Source organism: Oncorhynchus kisutch, linkage group LG3, assembly GCF_002021735.2.
Source record: "Oncorhynchus kisutch isolate 150728-3 linkage group LG3, Okis_V2, whole genome shotgun sequence".
Classification (NCBI taxonomy): domain Eukaryota; kingdom Metazoa; phylum Chordata; class Actinopteri; order Salmoniformes; family Salmonidae; genus Oncorhynchus; species Oncorhynchus kisutch.
Window position 1 is genome coordinate 75,130,120 of NC_034176.2, and position 20,994 is coordinate 75,151,113.

Here is a 20,994-nt window from a genome sequence, read left to right on the forward strand (position 1 = left end):
CACTACTCCCTGCATTATAGACTCTATAACCTGCATTATATACTCTACTCCCTGCATTATAGACTCTATAACCTGCATTATATACTCTACTCCCTGCATTATAGACACTACTCCCTGCATTATAGACTCTATAACCTGCATTATATACTCTACTCCCTGCATTATAGACTCTACACCCTGCATTATATACTCTACTTCCTGCATTATAGACACTACTCCCTGCGTTATAGACTCTATAACCTGCATTATATACTCTACTCCCTGCTTTATATACTCTACTCCCTGCATTATAGACTCTATACCCTGCATTATAGACTCTATAACCTGCATTATATACTCTACTCCCTGCATTATAGACTCTACTCCCAGAATTATAGACACTACTCCCTGCATTATAGACTCTATACCCTGCATTATATACTCTACTCCCTGCATTATAGACTCTAAACCCTGCATTATATACTCTACTCCCTGCATTATAGACTCTATACCCTGCATTATATACTCTACTCCCAGCATTATAGACACTACTCCCTGCATTATAGACTCTATACCCTGCATTATATACTCTACTTCCTGCATTATAGACACTACTCCCTGCAATGTAGACTCTATACCCTGCATTATATAATCTACTCCCTGCATTATAGACTCTACTCCCTGCATTATATACTCTACTCCCTGCATTATAGACTCTATACCCTGCATTATATACTCTACTCCCTGCATTATAGACTCTATACCCTGCATTATATACTCTACTCCCTGCATTATAGACACTACTCCCTGCATTATAGACTCTATAACCTGCATTATATACTCTACTCCCTGCATTATAGACACTACTCCCTGCATTATAGACTCTATAACCTGCATTATATACTCTACTCCCTGCATTATAGACTCTACACCCTGCATTATATACTCTACTTCCTGCATTATAGACACTACTCCCTGCGTTATAGACTCTATAACCTGCATTATATACTCTACTCCCTGCATTATAGACACTACTCCCTGCATTATAGACTCTATAACCTGCTTTATATACTCTACTCCCTGCATTATAGACTATACCCTGCATTATACTCTATAACCTGCATTATATACTCTACTCCCTGCATTATAGACTCTACTCCCAGAATTATAGACACTACTCCCTGCATTATAGACTCTATACCCTGCATTATATACTCTACTCCCTGCATTATAGACTCTAAACCCTGCATTATATACTCTACTCCCTGCATTATAGACTCTATACCCTGCATTATATACTCTACTCCCTGCATTATAGACTCTTTACCCTGCATTATATACTCTACTCCCTGCATTATAGACACTACTCCCTGCATTATAGACACTACTCCCTGCATTATAGACTCTATACCCTGCATTATATACTCTACTTCCTGCATTATAGACACTACTCCCTGCAATGTAGACTCTATACCCTGCATTATATAATCTACTCCCTGCATTATAGACTCTACTCCCTGCATTATATACTCTACTCCCTGCATTATAGACTCTATACCCTGCATTATATACTCTACTCCCTGCATTATAGACTCTATACCCTGCATTATATACTCTACTCCCTGCATTATAGACTCTTTACCCTGCATTATATACTCTACTCCCTGCATTATAGACACTACTCCCTGCATTATAGACACTACTCCCTGCATTATAGACTCTATACCCTGCATTATATACTCCACTCCCTGCATTATAGACACTACTCCCTGCATTATAGACTCTATACCCTGCATTATATACTCTACTCCCTGCATTATAGACTCTATACCCTGCATTATATACTCTACTTCCTGCATTATAGACACTACTCCCTGCATTATAGACACTACTCCCTGCATTATATACTCTACTCCCAGCATTATAGACTCTATACCCTGCATTATATACTCTACTCCCTGCATTATAGACACTACTCCCTGCATTACAGACTCTATACCCTGCATTATATACTCTACTTCCTGCATTATAGACACTACTCCCTGTATTATAGACACTACTCCTTGCACTAATGACACTACTCCTTGCATTATAGACACTACTCCCTGCATTATAGACACTACTTCCTGCACTATAGACACTACTCCCTGGATTATGACACTACTCCCTGCACTTTAGACTCTACTCGCTGTATTATAGACGTTATTCCCTGCATTATATACTCTACTCCCTGCATTATAGACTCTACTCCCTGCATTATAGACTCTATACCCTGCATTATATACTCTACTCCCTGCATTATAGACACTACTCCATGCACTATAGACACTACTCCTTGCATTATAGACACTATTCCTTGCACTATAGACACTACTCCTTGCATTATAGACACTACTCCCTGCATTATAGACACTACTCCCTGCACATTAGACTCTACTCGCTGTATTATAGACGCTATTCCCTGCATTATAGACACTACTCCCTGCATTATAGACTCTACTCCCTGCATTATAGACACTACTCCCTGCATTATAGACACTACTCCCTGCATTATAGACGCTACTCCCTGCATTATAGACTCTACTCCCTGCATTATAGACTCTACTCCCTGCATTATAGACTCCGTTCCCTGCGTTTTAGATGCTATTCCCTGAATTATAGACTCTATTCCCTGCATTAGACTCTATTCCCTGTGTTTTAGAAGCTATTCCCTGCATTATAGACTCTATTCCCTACATTTGACACGATTCCCTGCATTTTAGATGCTATTCCCTGCATTTGACACTATTCCCTGCGTTTTAGATGCTATTCCCTGCATTATAGACTCCATTCCCTGCATTAGACAGTATTCCCTCTGTTTTAGATGCTATTCCCTGCATTATAGACTCTATACCCTGCATTATAGACTCTACTCCCTGCATGAAACACTATTCCCTGCATTATTGACTCTCTTCCCTGCATTATAGACTCTACTCCCTGCATTATAGACACTACTCCCTACATTATAGACTCTATAACCTGCATTATATACTCTACTCCCTGCATTATATACTCTACTCCCAGCATTATAGACTCTATACCCTGCATTATATACTCTACTTCCTGCATTATAGACACTACTCCCTGCATTATAGACTCTATAACCTGCATTATATACTCTACTCCCTGCATTATAGACTCTATACCCTGCATTATATACTCTACTCCCTGCATTATAGACTCTACTCCCAGAATTATAGACACTACTCCCTGCATTATAGACTCTATACCCTGCATTATATACTCTACTCCCTGCATTATAGACTCTAAACCCTGCATTATATACTCTACTCCCTGCATTATAGACTCTATACCCTGCATTATATACTCTACTCCCTGCATTATAGACACTACTCACTGCATTATAGACTCTATACCCTGCATTATATACTCTACTTCCTGCATTATAGACACTACTCCCTGCAATGTAGACTCTATACCCTGCATTATATAATCTACTCCCTGCATTATAGACTCTACTCCCTGCATTATATACTCTACTCCCTGCATTATAGACTCTATACCCTGCATTATAGACTCTACTCCCTGCATTATAGACTCTTTACCCTGCATTATATACTCTACTTCCTGCATTATAGACACTACTCCCTGCAATATAGACTCTATACCCTGCATTATATACTCTACTCCCTGCATTATAGACTCTATACCCTGCATTATATACTCTACTCCCTGCATTATAGACACTACTCCCTGCATCATAGACTCTAAACCCTGCATTATATACTCTACTCCCTGCATTATAGACACTACTCCCTGCATTATAGACACTACTCCCTGCATTATAGACTCTATACCCTGCATTATATACTCCACTCCCTGCATTATAGACACTACTCCCTGCATTATAGACTCTATACCCTGCATTATATACTCTTCTCCCTGCATTATAGACTCTATACCCTGCATTATATACTCTACTTCCTGCATTATAGACACTACTCCCTGCATTATAGACACTACTCCCTGCATTATATACTCTACTCCCAGCATTATAGACTCTATACCCTGCATTATATACTCTACTCCCTGCATTATAGACACTACTCCCTGCATTACAGACTCTATACCCTGCATTATATACTCTACTTCCTGCATTATAGACACTACTCCCTGTATTATAGACACTACTCCTTGCACTATAGACACTACTCCTTGCATTATAGACACTACTCCCTGCATTATAGACACTACTTCCTGCACTATAGACACTACTCCCTGGATTATGACACTACTCCCTGCACTTTAGACTCTACTCGCTGTATTATAGACGTTATTCCCTGCATTATAGACACTACTCCCTGCATTATAGACTCTATACCCTGCACTATAGACACTACTCCTTGCATTATAGACACCATTCCTTGCACTATAGACACTACTCCTTGCATTATAGACAATACTCCCTGCATTATAGACACTACTCCCTGCACATTAGACTCTACTCGCTGTATTATAGACGCTATTCCCTGCATTATAGACACTACTCCCTGCATTATAGACTCTACTCCCTGCATTATAGACACTACTCCCTGCATTATAGACACTACTCCCTGCATTATAGACGCTACTCCCTGCATTATAGACTCTACTCCCTGCATTATAGACTCTACTCCCTGCATTATAGACTCCGTTCCCTGCGTTTTAGATGCTATTCCCTGAATTATAGACTCTATTCCCTGTGTTTTAGAAGCTATTCCCTGCATTATAGACTCTATTCCCTACATTTGACACGATTCCCTGCATTTTAGATGCTCTTCCCTGCATTTGACACTATTCCCTGCGTTTTAGATGCTATTCCCTGCATTATAGACTCCATTCCCTGCATTAGACAGTATTCCCTCTGTTTTAGATGCTATTCCCTGCATTATAGACTCTATACCCTGCATTATAGACTCTACTCCCTGCATGAAACACTATTCCCTGCATTATTGACTCTCTTCCCTGCATTATAGACTCTACTCCCTGCATTATAGACACTACTCCCTACATTATAGACTCTATAACCTGCATTATATACTCTACTCCCTGCATTATATACTCTACTCCCAGCATTATAGACTCTATACCCTGCATTATATACTCTACTTCCTGCATTATAGACACTACTCCCTGCATTATAGACTCTATAACCTGCATTATATACTCTACTCCCTGCATTATAGACTCTATACCCTGCATTATATACTCTACTCCCTGCATTATAGACACTACTCCCTGCATTATATACTCTACTCCCTGCATTATAGACACTACTCCCTGCATTATAGACTCTATACCCTGCATTATATACTCTACTCCCTGCATTATAGACTCTATACCCTGCATTATATACTCTACTCCCTGCATTATAGACTCTATACCCTGCATTATATACTCTACTCCCTGCATTATAGACACTACTCACTGCATTATAGACTCTATACCCTGCATTATATACTCTACTTCCTGCATTATAGACACTACTCCCTGCAATGTAGACTCTATACCCTGCATTATATAATCTACTCCCTGCATTATAGACTCTACTCCCTGCATTATATACTCTACTCCCTGCATTATAGACTCTATACCCTGCATTATATACTCTACTTCCTGCATTATAGACACTACTCCCTGCAATATAGACTCTATACCCTGCATTATATACTCTACTCCCTGCATTATAGACTCTATACCCTGCATTATATACTCTACTCCCTGCATTATAGACACTACTCCCTGCATCATAGACTCTAAACCCTGCATTATATACTCTACTCCCTGCATTATAGACACTACTCCCTGCATTATAGACACTACTCCCTGCATTATAGACTCTATACCCTGCATTATATACTCCACTCCCTGCATTATAGACACTACTCCCTGCATTATAGACTCTATACCCTGCATTATATACTCTACTCCCTGCATTATAGACTCTATACCCTGCATTATATACTCTACTTCCTGCATTATAGACACTACTCCCTGCATTATAGACACTACTCCCTGCATTATATACTCTACTCCCAGCATTATAGACTCTATACCCTGCATTATATACTCTACTCCCTGCATTATAGACACTACTCCCTGCATTACAGACTCTATACCCTGCATTATATACTCTACTTCCTGCATTATAGACACTACTTCCTGCATTATAGACACTACTCCCTGTATTATAGACACTACTCCTTGCACTATAGACACTACTCCTTGCATTATAGACACTACTCCCTGCATTATAGACACTACTTCCTGCACTATAGACACTACTCCCTGGATTATGACACTACTCCCTGCACTTTAGACTCTACTCGCTGTATTATAGACGTTATTCCCTGCATTATATACTCTACTCCCTGCATTATAGACTCTACTCCCTGCATTATAGACTCTATACCCTGCATTATATACTCTACTCCCTGCATTATAGACACTACTCCATGCACTATAGACACTACTCCTTGCATTATAGACACTATTCCTTGCACTATAGACACTACTCCTTGCATTATAGACACTACTCCCTGCATTATAGACACTACTCCCTGCACATTAGACTCTACTCGCTGTATTATAGACGCTATTCCCTGCATTATAGACTCTATAAATCAAATCAAATCAAATTTATTTATATAGCCCTTCGTACATCAGCTGAAATCTCAAAGTGCTGTACAGAAACCCAGCCTAAAACCCCAAACAGCAAGCAATGCAGGTGGAGAAGCACGGTGGCTAGGAAAAACTCCCTAGAAAGGCCAATACCTAGGAAGAAACCTAGAGAGGAACCAGGCTATGTGGGGTGGCCAGTCCTCTTCTGGCTGTGCCGGGTGGAGATTATAACAGAACATGGTCAAGATGTTCAATGTTCATAAATGACCAGCATGGTCGAATAATAATAAGGCAGAACAGTTGAAACTAGAGCAGCAGCACAGTCAGGTGGAAGTTGAAACTGGAGCAGCAGCATGGCCAGGTAGACTGGGGACAGCAAGGAGTCATCATGTCAGGTAGTCCTGGGGCATGGTCCTAGGGCTCAGGTCAGTTGAAACTGGAACAGCAGCATGGCCAGGTGGACTGGGGACAGCAAGGAGTCATCATGTCAGGTAGTCCTGGGGCATGGTCCTAGGGCTCAGGTCCTCCGAGAGAGAGAAAGAAAGAGAGAAGGAGAGAATTAGAGAACGCACACTTAGATTCACACAGGACACCGAATAGGACAGGAGAAGTACTCCAGATATAACAAACTGACCCCAGCCCCCCGACACATAAACTGCATACCCTGCATACCCACATACCCTGCATTATATACTCTACTCCCTGCATTATAGACACTACTCCTTGCACTATAGACACTACTCCTTGCATTATAGACACTACTCCCTGCATTATAGACACTACTCCTTGCATTATAGACACTACTCCCTGCACATTAGACTCTACTCGCTGTATTATAGACGCTATTCCCTGCATTATAGACACTACTCCCTGCATTATAGACTCTACTCCCTGCATTATAGACACTACTCCCTGCATTATAGACACTACTCCCTGCATTATAGACGCTACTCCCTGCATTATAGACTCTACTCCCTGCATTATAGACTCTACTCCCTGCATTATAGACTCCGTTCCCTGCGTTTTAGATGCTATTCCCTGAATTATAGACTCTATTCCCTGCATTAGACTCTGTTCCCTGTGTTTTAGAAGCTATTCCCTGCATTATAGACTCTATTCCCTACATTTGACACGATTCCCTGCATTTTAGATGCTATTCCCTGCATTTGACACTATTCCCTGCGTTTTAGATGCTATTCCCTGCATTATAGACTCCATTCCCTGCATTAGACAGTATTCCCTCTGTTTTAGATGCTATTCCCTGCATTATAGACTCTATACCCTGCATTATAGACTCTACTCCCTGCATGAAACACTATTCCCTGCATTATTGACTCTCTTCCCTGCATTATAGACTCTATTCCCTGCATTATAGACTCTCTTCCCTGCATTATAGACTCTATTCCCTGTGTTTTAGATGCTATTCCCTGCATTATAGACTCTATACCCTGCATTATAGACTCTACTCCCTGCATGAAACACTATTCCCTGCATTATAGACTCTCTTCCCTGCATTATTGACTCTCTTCCCTGCATTATAGACTCTATTCCCTGCATTATAGACTCTATTCCCTGTGTTTTAGATGCTATTCCCTGCATTATAGACTCTATTCCCTGCATTATAGACTCTCTTCCCTGCATTATAGACTCTCTTCCCTGCATTATAGACTCTATTCCCTGCATTATAGACACTATTCCCTGCGTTTCAGATGCAATTCCCTGCATTATAGACTATTTTCCCTGCATTATACACTGTTCCCTGAATTATGGACTCTCTTCCCTGCATTATAGACTCTATTCCCTGCATTATAGACTCTATTCCCTCCATTAGACTCTATTCCCTGCGTTTTAGATGCTATTCCCTGCATTATATACTCCATTCCCTGCATTAGACACTATTCCCTGCATTATAGACTCTATTACCTGCATTTTAGATGCTATTCCCTGCATTATAGACTCTATTCCCTGCATTATAGACTCTATTACCAGCATTTTAGATGCTATTCCCTGCATTATAGACGCTCTTACCTGCATTAGACACTGTTCCCTGCGTTTTAGATGCTATTCCCTGCATTATAGACTCTATTCCCTGCATTATAGACTCTATTCCCTGCATAATAGACTCTATTCCCTGCATTATAGACACTATTCCCTGGGTTTTAGATGCTATTCCCTGTATAATAGACTCTATTCCCTGCATTATCAACACTATTCCCTGGGTTTTAGATGCTATTCCCTGCATTATAGACAGTATTCCCTGCGTTAGACACTATTCCCTGCATTACTCTATTCCCTGGGCAGAAATGAAAGAAAAGGACTGTTATATCCACAAAATGTCACCCATTGTCTTATACCCATGTCTGCGATTTGTATGTAAGTGTTTCATGTCTGTCTGGGAGTTTTTAGAAAGCTCAGCAAAACATCAGGATTTTTTCACAATGCAATACTTATTTATGATCTTCTATGTAGAAAACCCCTGTTCTAACGAGTGTGGCTTGTGAAAGAGACAGCATGTCGGTCTTCGTGAGAGTATGCTTTGATGCCATGATGGGGTCATAATAGTCTGGAGCTCAAACTGTTCAGACTTTAGGGACGTTTTCGTGATAACAACTGGTTTCTGTCTCAACGACGCAAGAGGCTGCTATGGGTGTATCCAGGACAAATAGACGCATCAAATGACATGTCCAGGAAGTCTGTACCTCGAACAGGTGAGTCAGGAAGTGTTCAGAACAGCTCAAACTCTACCTGCGCCAAATTAGGCCTGGTTAGTCTGAGATATGGTTTTCTTTGGATTCATAGACAGAATGGAGATATGGAACCATGTCATTTTAATACATAATTTCCTGTTTGCTTCCTATCTTTCAGACGCAACTCTTACTGGCCGCGGTAGAGGAAGAGGGACAACCGGAGGAGGGCAGGAGAGAGATGGCAGAGACCCTGCTAACTGCCCTGACAGACAGACAGCAGCACAGACAGACCTGGAGAGACAGGTAAGAAAATAACCACCAACAACAGTAAACAACAACAGCAGTAAACAGAAACTCACACACAACAATGTTGAAATGTGAAAACAAGCACACGTGTCTGGATTGCACATGTTCAAGAATCACATCCTGTTACACTTTCAATTGTGTGAAACAAAACCTTAAAGGAATCAGTATTGTTGAAATTTGAGTAGGAACGTAGGTGAGTACACACGCAAAACATAGGAGTACACACGCAATACATACATATTATACACACATGTTATTACATATACACCCATAACACCCTCCCACACAAAACATAATATGTTTATTTTAGCTGTTCCATCTCTCTCTCCAATCTGGTAGTGGTAACACCCCCCCCCCCCCCCCCCCCCCCCCCCCGGAAAACGGAAAACCAATGGTCCAAGCCTCATCTCTCTGTCAGAACCTTGTAGGACGGCCAGAATTAGTGTGACTAAGTCAATGGAGGCCAGAGAAAAAAAGTGGTCAAAAATCTGGAACATTGCATGGCGTCTGCCAGGCTGGACTCTGTCCATGAATTAAGGCTACTGGCTACTTGACAGGTTCTCTTTCCCGTTGAACTTTCTTCTTGAATCCACAGGACATAAAACAGTATAGAGGTCAGATGGAAAAAGATTTTGAGACAGGACATGAAATATTTTCTTATTTTAGTATATACTTTTCATATTAATTTGAAATTCCTGTACTCTTTCTAAGATTTCTCACAAAAACAAGCGTACCTCTGTGAAATGTCAACGGAGCACTGAGCGAATACCAAGCCTTTTACGTTTCATCCGGGTCATGTCATGCAAATGTAGCTTTTAGAGAAACACCCCACTGAACGATTCAGAACATGAATAATAATATTTGTCTTGTTAAGATGTATTTTATAACGTAAGGAAGTGAAATTTCATAACCAAAGCGCCTTTTCAGCCACTCTGCCCAGAGTGGGTGAACACCCTACATATTATTACATATACACCCATAACACCATCCCACACAAAACATAATGTGTTTGTTTTAGCTGTTCCATCTCTCTCTCCTCTCTGGTAGTGGTACCCCCCCCCCCCCCCCCCCCCCCTCTACTGTTTCGGTGCCTTTTTCTCAGAAATACACACACACACACACACACAGCCGCTCTCCGAGGGTGTCTCAGGGGGAGTTGGGATGTACATTTCCATTTCACACCTCACACTCGTACAGGTTACCCGCTTGTACCTGCAGTAAAACAGGACAAATATAAGCACCCCCTATTTGAACTTTGACACACACACACACACACACTACATATTATTACATATACACCCATAACACCCTCCCACACAAAACATTATGTGTTTTGTGTGGGAGAATGTTATGTAAGGGATAATCAACCAGGGCCTATGCGTTCTATTGAAAACAATGCACGATGTGGAAGGTGTGTCCCACGACACGCCAGTGTGAATAGTAGCTAGAATATTTTACCAATAAAAGTCGCTGGAGGGGTCTGAAAAGTCACAAAGTTGGCAACGTTGGAAATAATGTATGTCCTAGAATGCCCTTCAAGCCAATCAGAAATGAATATTCAACAATGCCATGGTATTATTAAGCAGTAAGGCCAGAGAGGGTGTGTTATATGGCCAATATACTACAGCAAAGGGCTGTCCTTAAGCACGACTCAACGTGGAGTGCCTGGATACAGCCCCTTAGCCGTGGTATATTGGCCATATACCATATATCACCGAGGTGGTTTTGTCATACCCATAGTATATGGTCTGACATACCACGACTGTCTGCCAATCAGCTTTCATAAACCACCCAGTTTATAAGGATGTATATGTAATAATGTGTGTGTATAATGTGTAGTGTGTGTATGTTCCCGTGTGTGTGTGTGCGTCCGCAATGATGTGCGTGTGCATTCCTGTGTGTTGTATGCCTGTGTGTGTAGCTTATTGTGTGTCTTTCTGAGACAACGGCACCAAAGCAGTAGAGGGGGGTCATAATTAGCCACTGGGCCCCAGCTGTAAGGGCATCTCTCTCCCTGTGTGTCCCAGCCTGGACACCCTGTGTTCAGGGGCAGACGAGACCCAGGCCCTGGCTCTGGTAAGAACCTAAAGAGCATGGAGGGGAATGAACACACACAGACCACACACTACAGATTAATACCAACCAGGGACAAACACACACAGACTACACACTACAGATTAATACCAACCAGGGACAAACACACACAGACCACACACTACAGATTAATACCAACCAGGGACAAACACACACAGACCACACACTACAGATTAATACCAACCAGGGACAAACACACACAGACCACACACTACAGATTAATACCAACCAGGGACAAACACACACAGACCACACACTACAGATTAATACCAACCAGGGACAAACACACACAGACCACACACTACAGATTAATACCAACCAGGGACAAACACACAGAGACCACACACTACAGATTAATACCAACCAGGGACAAACACACAGACCACACACTACAGATTAATACCAACCAGGGACAAACACACACAGACCACACACTACAGATTAATACCAACCAGGGACAAACACACACAGACCACACACTACAGATTAATACCAACCAGGGACAAACACACACAGACCACACACTACAGATTAATACCAACCAGGGACAAACACACACAGACCACACACTACAGATTAATACCAACCAGGGACAAACACACACAGACCACACACTACAGATTAATACCAACCAGGGACAAACACACACAGACCACACACTACAGATTAATACCAACCAGGGACAAGCACACAGACCACACACTACAGATTAATACCAACCAGGGACAAACACACACAGACCACACACTACAGATGAATACCAACCAGGGACAAACACACAGACCACACACTTCAGATGAATACCAACCAGGGACAAACACACAGACCACACACTACAGATTCAGATTCATGCCAACCAGGGAAATGTTTCTTTCTCCAAAAAGGCATTAAGCACACTTCTGCTGGCTATCTGGACAGACAGCCCCTACCCTCTCCCCTCCATACCCTCTGTCACCCCCATAACCCTGTGTCCCGCCTCTGTTTTGATGTGGCCCTCTTGTTGACCCGAGCTACGCCCTGACCAGATGATTATTGTAAACAGACAGTTTCCACACACCTCGTCGGGCCTGCGTTGACGCCTAGCCCGGCCTCTCAGCCTCTGGAGGAGGGAAGGAGGGAGGGCTGGCCATCTGAACTGCATTCCTAACGCAGGTGCTGAAAGCTAGAAACCATCCCACTAGTCACTACACCCACCCCTCAACACTACTACAACACCCGCACTACCAACCCACAAATGTCTGTTCCATCCCAGCCTCACACACACACACACACACACACACACACACACACACACACACACACACACACACACACACACACACACACACACACACACACACACACACACACACACACAGCCCAGCCCTCACACATTGCAGGGAAACCAATAACAAGGCTCAGTACAGGAAATGCAGGGTCCCTGTCTTCGGTTCAGACAGGAGTTTATTTAATCAGCAGGATAGAGTGATTAGATTGGGGGGACAGCGCCATACACGCACTCACGCACGCACGCACACACACACACACGCACACACACACACACACACACACACACACACACACACACACACACACACACACATACACACACACACATATATAGACACAGACATATACACACACAGACATATATACACACACACACACACATACACAGACATAATGTGTTTGAACTCCGACTGCTCCCTATCTCTCTGCACGCAGGTAATGCATCTCCCCAAAAAGCAAGCTGGGGGTCGTCTGTGAAGTGGCCGTCAACAGATGACGTTTAGACAAAACGAAACACATGGCCTCGCGCAATGTTAAGAGACGATTCTGACAATGATTTGAGATATGGAGGGATAAGGGAAAAGAAACACATTGTGATGAAAGATAGCTTCACTTTGGGGTCTCTGCAGGATTTTGTTCTGAAGTAGTTTCATTGTTCCTAATCAAAGATAAACTATATGAATGTTGATATATTAGAGAGAGAAAGAGAGACCAAAGTTCAGCTCAGTTTAGTCTGACAGATTCAAACATTCATTTATTTCCATAAAACCACTCACCAAAATTGTACTTTTTAAAATGAACCAGTAGATTAATTTGACTGTTTTTATTTGTTCTATTTCTATGAAGGTTTAATTAGGTTTCAGTAGACTCAGTATTCAACAGGCTCCACTGTCTGCGTTCTGCTGTTCTTTTGTTTCCATGGAAACCATTCAGAGAATAATGCTCGCTAAAGGTTTCAAAACACAAAACAACATGATGGATTACTCTAGCTAAAGGCACAGAAACATAAACACAGCAAGCTGATTGATGAAGTTTTTCCCTGACTTTTGTTTCTTAAACACGACCAGTTAAAGCACTAGAGCGCTCAGCAAACCTGTGCCTGCTAGCTCTCAGCCCAGTATTCCCCCAGGTACTTTTACCACTGTGTATATATATATATATATATATATATATATATATATATATATATATATATATATATATATATATATAGAGAGAGAGAGAGATGGAGAGCTAGAGAGATGGAGAGCTAGAGAGAGAGAGAGAGAGAAAGAGAGAGAGAGAGGTTCCCCGTGACCGCCAGGTTTTCACCAGTGAATTATGGGTACTCAGGGTGAGGAATGTCTTCGCTCCCCCAGCACTGTTAGGGCCGTCCATCCATTCATTCATCCCCACTGCAACAATGAAGTTATGAGGCATTTCTTATTCTTATGAGCTTTTTGTCCTGTAACTTGGTTTCTGGTGGGTGGGTATTGAGAAAGCTTTGATACACAGTACCAGTCAAAAGTTCTGGACACACCGACTCATTCAAGGGTTTTTCTTTATTTTTACTATTTTCTACATTGTAATATAATAGTGAAGACATCGAAACTATGAAGTAACAAAAGCAGTGTTTTTTGAGATCCTTCAAGGTAGCCACCCTTTGCCTTGATGACAGATTTGCACACTCTTGGCGTTCTCTCAACCAGCTTCATGAAGAATGCCTTTCCAACAGCCTTGAATTCCCACATATGCTGAGCACTTGTTTGGCTGCTTTTACTTCATCGGTCCATCTCATCCCAAACTATCTCAATTGGGTTTAGGTCGGATGATTGTGGAGGCTAAATGATAGTCTCACTAAGCGCAAACCAGATGGGATGGCATATCGCTGCAGAATGCTGGGTAGCTATGCTGGTTAAGTGTGCCTTCAATTCTAAATAAATCATTGACAGTGTCACCAGCAAAGCACCATCACACCTCCACCTCCATGCTTCACGGTGGGAACCACACATGCAGAGATCATCCGTTCAACTTCTCTGCATCTCACAAAGACACGGCGGTTAGAACCAAAAATCTCAAATTTGGACTCAGACCAAAGGACAGATTTCCGCTGGTCTAATGTCCATTGCTCGTGTTTCTTGGCCCAAGCAAGTCTCTTCTTATTATTGGTGTCCTTTTGTAGTGGTTTCTTTGCAGCAATCCGACCATGAAGGCCTGATTCACACAGTCTCCTCTGAACAGTTGATGTTGATGTCTGTTATTTGAACTCTGTGAAGCATTTATTTGGGCTGCAATCTGAGGTACAGTAATTTGCCGAATTCTGAGGCTGGTAACTAATGAACTTATCCTCTGCAGCAGAGGTGACGCCGGGTCTTCCATTCCTGTGGCGGTCCTCATGAGAGCCAGTTTCATCATAGCACTGAATGTTTTTTTTAGCTGTTCTTGCCATAATATGGACTTGGTTTTTTACCAAATAGGGCTCTTCTGCATACCAAAACTACCTTCTGATAACACAACTGATTGGCTCAAATGCATTAAGAAGGAAATAAATTCCACAAATGAACATTTAACAAGGCACACCTGTTAATTGAAATACATTCCAGGTGACGACCTCATGAAGCTGGTTATGAGAATGCCAAGAGTGTGCAAAGCTGTCATCAAGGCAAATGGTGGCTACTTTTAAGTATCTAAAATATATTTTGATTTGTTTAACACTTTTCTTTGTTTACTACATTATTCCATATGTGTTATTTAATCTTTTTGGTGTCTTCAATATTATTCTACAATGTAGAAAATTGTAAAAATAAAGAAAAACCCTTGAATGAGTCGGTTTGTCCAAACTTTTGACTGGTACTGTATATATGCTGTCTACCATGGCCTTAGATAAATGTCCTGTGAGTGGCCCTCCAAACAGCCAGTATTAGGTCTGTGAGTGAGTGAGGGGGCTGTTCCCTAGCATGGCAGTTAAAGAATACATCATGAGGGAAAGGTAAACACTAGGTACTTACTTATCCTTTGCCATCCAGAATGTATGACCCCTGGAAGCTCTGCTATACTGGAGCCCTTTAGGTTGACATTGACTAGATCTGGGGAACCTCGAGCCAGAGACCTGGAAGGTTGTTGTTAGTTGTCGTGTGGACATGAATCATGACTTCTTGTCGTAGTGTGTTCTAACTTATTGACAGGTGTTGTGACCTGTGCTTTGCCTGCGGCCACCTCAAACCTTCCTGCGTGAGGTGACCCCGTGCCGACCTATCAGAGCCAAAGGTCATGCCTCTGGACCAATAAAAAGGCTGCACTGTCACAGCCGGCGAGCAAACACTGAAGGGAACAGCTGTGAATTTTGTACTGACCGTGCAAACTGCTGTAGGCTTTGTAAGGTCATTATATGATAATGAAAATGATTACAGAATTACATGGGGGTTTAGGACATGAGAGCGGCGGGGAGGGGAAGGGAGGAGGAGGAGGAGGTAGAGGAGAGAGGGAGGCACATTGGGTTTGATAAATGGACTGTGAAGGTACCCATCTGGCCCTTCTCTGTGGCTTTTCTCTTCTTTTCTTTCATTCTGTTCCGTTCATTCTGCGTCTCACTCTCTTTACTACCTCCCTTTCATTCCTCTCCTCTGTTCTCTTACCAGGCTCTGTGTAAAATGAGTGTGGGGCGGGTGTGGAGTGTAAGATCAACAGAGTGCAGCCCCAGCCTTCCTCTGGAGGGGAGGAGAGGAGAGGAGGAGGAGGGGAGGAGAGAGGGTAAGAGTAGGTGTTTATGACTCAGTAGGAGGGTTTCTGGCTGACACGGCAGCCTCTGTCCTCTCGGTTGGTATGCACAGAGCGCTGTGTGTGTGGACAGAACGGTAGGAGAGTGGGCAGCAGCCGATGACCTTTGACCTGGGAAGCAGTTGGACAGCTTTGACTGCGTAAATCAAGGGGCTGCTGTATTCCAGGGGCTCGGAAGTTCATCTTCCAATGGAAAACTGCATGACCTCAAACCATTACACTTCCTGACTACACAATGCTTTTGTCCACACGTCTTATTTCAGTTCAACATGACCATCATTGTCTTTTCTAATTAGTTTACCATGAATAAATAGACTACTATATTTTTCCTCAAACTATTTAGTTATGTAATAATTGCATATATTTGTTAGTCCTTTTGCTTTGAAAAAGGTCATTGAAACTGATCTATTGTAGGTCTGTACTTGGCACAGTCTTTAGTACGGCAGTACAACTGTTATGTTCATTTTCATGTAGCTGCTTAGTGTATCTAGCTATTCTCACCAGCATTGTTGAGGGCTTTATTCTCTCTCACACAATACTCATCAGATCAGTGGGAGATTTAGGTCCCATTGATAGAGAGAGATGTACGTCTCATTGATAGAGAGATGCAGAGAAGAGAGAGATGTAGGTCTCATTTATAAAGAGATGAAGAGAGAGATGTAGGTCTCATTTATAAAAAGATGAAGAGAGAGATGTAGGTCTCATTGATAGAGAGATGGAGAGAAGAGAGAGATGTAGGTCTCATTGATAAAGAGATGAAGAGAGAGATGTAGGACTCATTGATCGAGAGATGGAGAGATGAGAGAGATGTAGGTCTCATTGATAGAGAGATGTAGGTCTCATTGATAGAGAGATGAAGAGAGAGATGTAGGTCTCATTGATAAAGAGATGAAGAGAGAGATGTAGGTCTCATTGATTGAGAGATGGAGAGATGAGAGAGTTGTAGGTCTCATTGATAGAGAGATGAAGAGAGAGATGTAGGTCTCATTGATGGAGAGATGAGAGAGATGTAGGTCTCATTGATAGAGAGATGTATTTCTCCAGGTCCACAGCTGCACTCATCACTCAGCTGTCCATCACTGTCCTCTGACCTGGGGTCCATCATCTCTTCTCCCACCCTCCACACCACCTTTGTTTACTGCCCCTGTCTACCCCTGCCCTCCCCTGCCCTCACCTAGGTACAGCGCTCCTGGACAAAGGGCCCAGCCTGTCATCAAGCCCATGGGTCAGCAAGGGCCACAGTAGGGTCACAGGGGCCCGGCTGGAGTTATGTTCAGGCTGTGGTAAGTTCTCCACTGTGTCAGCCACCAGTTGCACCCCTGGAGAGCCACTCAGAGAGAGAGAGAGACCCTCCTCTCATGTTACTCCTAACCCCCCTCCTGTGTCCTCCACCATGATGACATGTCCTTTGTGTCCTCAGTGACAGAGGGTGGGACCCAGAGAGAGGAACAATGGGGATTCCCTGTCCCAGATGGGAATTTGAAATATGGTACTCTTCTTGTTCCACAATGAAGAGGGACAGAGTGGACAGAGCCCAGGCTGCTGCAGTCCAGGCTGTGACACAGTGACAGGCCTGGTGACAGGAGCTATAGGACCCAGAGGGAGAGGCCCCATACTGTGGCAGGGTCCACTAACTACCAGAAAATAAACTTATTTTAACACATACACCCATAGCAGCAACAAGGGGAGTTCCCATAGACCAGGGGTGTCAACTCATTCCATGGAGGGACTAGTGTCTGCAGGTTTTTTCCTTCCAATGAACAGCAAGACAACCAGGTGAGGGCAGTTCCTTACTAATTAGTGACCTTAATTCCTCAATCAAGTACAAGGGAGGAGTGAAAACTAGAGGTTGACCGATTAATTGGAATGGCCGATTATTTAGGGCCGATTTCTAGTTTTCGTAACAATCGGTAATCAACATTTTTGGACACCGATCATGGTCGATTACTTTGCACTCCACGAGGAGACTGCGTGGAAGGCTGACTACCTGTTATGCGAGTGCAGCAAGGAGGCAAGGTAAGGTGCTAGCTAGCATTAAACGTATCTTATAAAAAACAATCAATCTTAACATAATCACTAGTTAACTACACGTGGTTGATGATATTGGGGCGGCAGGGTAGCCTAGTGGTTAGAGCGTTGGACTAGCAACCGAAAGGTTGCAAGATCAAATCCCTGATCTGACAAGGTAAAAATCTGTCGTTCTGCCCCTGAACAAGGCATTTAACCCACTGTTTCTTGGACGTCATTGAAAATTAAAATTTGTTCTTAACTGACTTGCCTAGTTTAAATAAAGGTAAAATAAATAAAAAATATGACTAGTTTATCTAGCTTGTCCTGGGTGGCATATAATCGATGCGGTGCCTGTTCATTTATCATTATATCACCTGCCAAACGAGTGATTTAACAAGCGCATTTGTGCACTGTCGTTGCACCAATGTGTACCTAACCATAAACATCAACGACTCAATACACAAGTATATATTTTTAAACCTGCATATTTAGTTAATATTGCCTGCTAACATAAACATCTTTTAACTAGCGAAATTGTGTAACTTCTCTTGCGTTCTGTGCAACAGAGTCAGGGTATATGCAGCAGTTTGGGCTGCCTGGCTCGTTGCGAACTTTGTGAATATAACGAATGTCGTCGGGAGAAGGAGAAGACCAAGGTGCAGCGTGGTAAGTATTCATAATGCGTTTAATAAATACCAACACTTGAACAAAAACAACAAATGAACAGTTCTGCAAGGTGCAATACACAAAACAGAAAACAACTACCCACAAACACAGGTGGGAATAGGCTACCTCAGTATGGTTCTCAATCAGAGACAACGATTGACTTGATTGGCAACCATACCAGGACAAAAACATAGAAATACAACACACAGAACAAAACATAGAACGCACACCCCAACTCACGCCCTGACCAAACCAAAATAGACATAAAAAACGTCAGGACGTGACAGTGAAGACCATTTCTTCCTAACTAAGACAGCCAATTTCGTCAAATGGGGGATGATTTAACAAAAGTGCATTTGCTAAAAAAAGCACAATCGTTCACGAATGTACTTAACCATAAACATCAATGTCTTTCTTAAAATCAATACACAGAAGTATATTTTTTTACACATGCATATTTAGTTAAAAGAAATCCAGGTTAGCAGGCAATATTGAACTAGGGAAATTGTGTCACTTCTCTTGCGTTCATTGTTCGCAGAGTCAGGGAATATGCAGCAGTTTGGGCTGCCTGGCTCGTTGCGAACTAATTTGCCAGAATTTTATGTAATTATGATATAACATTGAAGGATGTGCAATGTAACAGCAATATTTAGACTTATGGATGCCACCCGTTAGATAAAATACAGAACGGTTCCGTATTTCACTGAAATAATAAACGTTTTGTTTTCGAAATGATAGTTTCCGGATTTGACCACATTAATGACCTAAGGCTCGTATTTCTGTGTGTTATTATATTATAATTAAGTCTATTATTTGATAGAGCAGTCTGACTGAGCGGAGGTAGGCACCAGCAGGCTCGTAAGCATTCATTCAAACATCACTTTACTGCGTTTGCCAGCAGCTCTTCGCCATGCTTCAAGCATTGCGCTGTTTATGACTTCAAGCCTATCAACTCCCGAGATTAGGCTGGCAATACTAAAGTACCTATTAGAACATCCAATAGTCAAAGGTATATGAAATACAAATGTTATAGAGAGAAATAGTCCTATAATAACTACAACCTGAAACATCTTACCTGGGAATATTGAAGACTCATGTTAAAAGGAACCACAAGTTTTTATATGTTCTGAGCAAGGAACTTAAACGTTAGCTTTTTGACATGGCACATATTGCACTTTTACTTTCTTCTCCAACACTTTGTTTTTGCATTATTTAAACCAAATTGAACATGTTTCATTATTTATTTGAGACCAAATGTATTTTATTGATGTATTATATCAAGTTAAAATAAAAGTGTTCATTGTTCATTCAGTATTGTTGTAATTGTCATTATTACAAATATATATAAAAATCGTCAGATTAATCGGTATTGGCTTTTTTTGGTCCTCCAATAATCGATATCGGCGTTGAAAAATCATAATCGGTCGACCTCTTGTGAAAACCCTCAGACACTCGGCCTTCCATGGAACGAGTTGACACTAACCTTAACCAAGGGGAGTCTCCATAGACCTACAACACTGTAGCCAAGCAGTCATCTGTCTACAACACTCTGCCAGTCAACAGCAGT

General features: G+C 42.1%; 1 protein-coding gene across 2 annotated transcripts in view; it reads left to right on the plus strand.

Moving 5' to 3' along the window:
* The window catches only part of LOC109885106 (alpha-ketoglutarate-dependent dioxygenase FTO), a 195,640-nt gene that overhangs the window by 76,772 nt on the left and 97,874 nt on the right, over positions 1-20,994 (plus strand). For both annotated transcript variants that reach the window (XM_031814775.1, XM_031814767.1), the window contains exon 8: positions 9,505-9,629. In XM_031814775.1, coding sequence (XP_031670635.1) covers positions 9,505-9,629 — 125 coding nt within the window. The remainder of the gene's footprint in view (positions 1-9,504; positions 9,630-20,994) is intronic.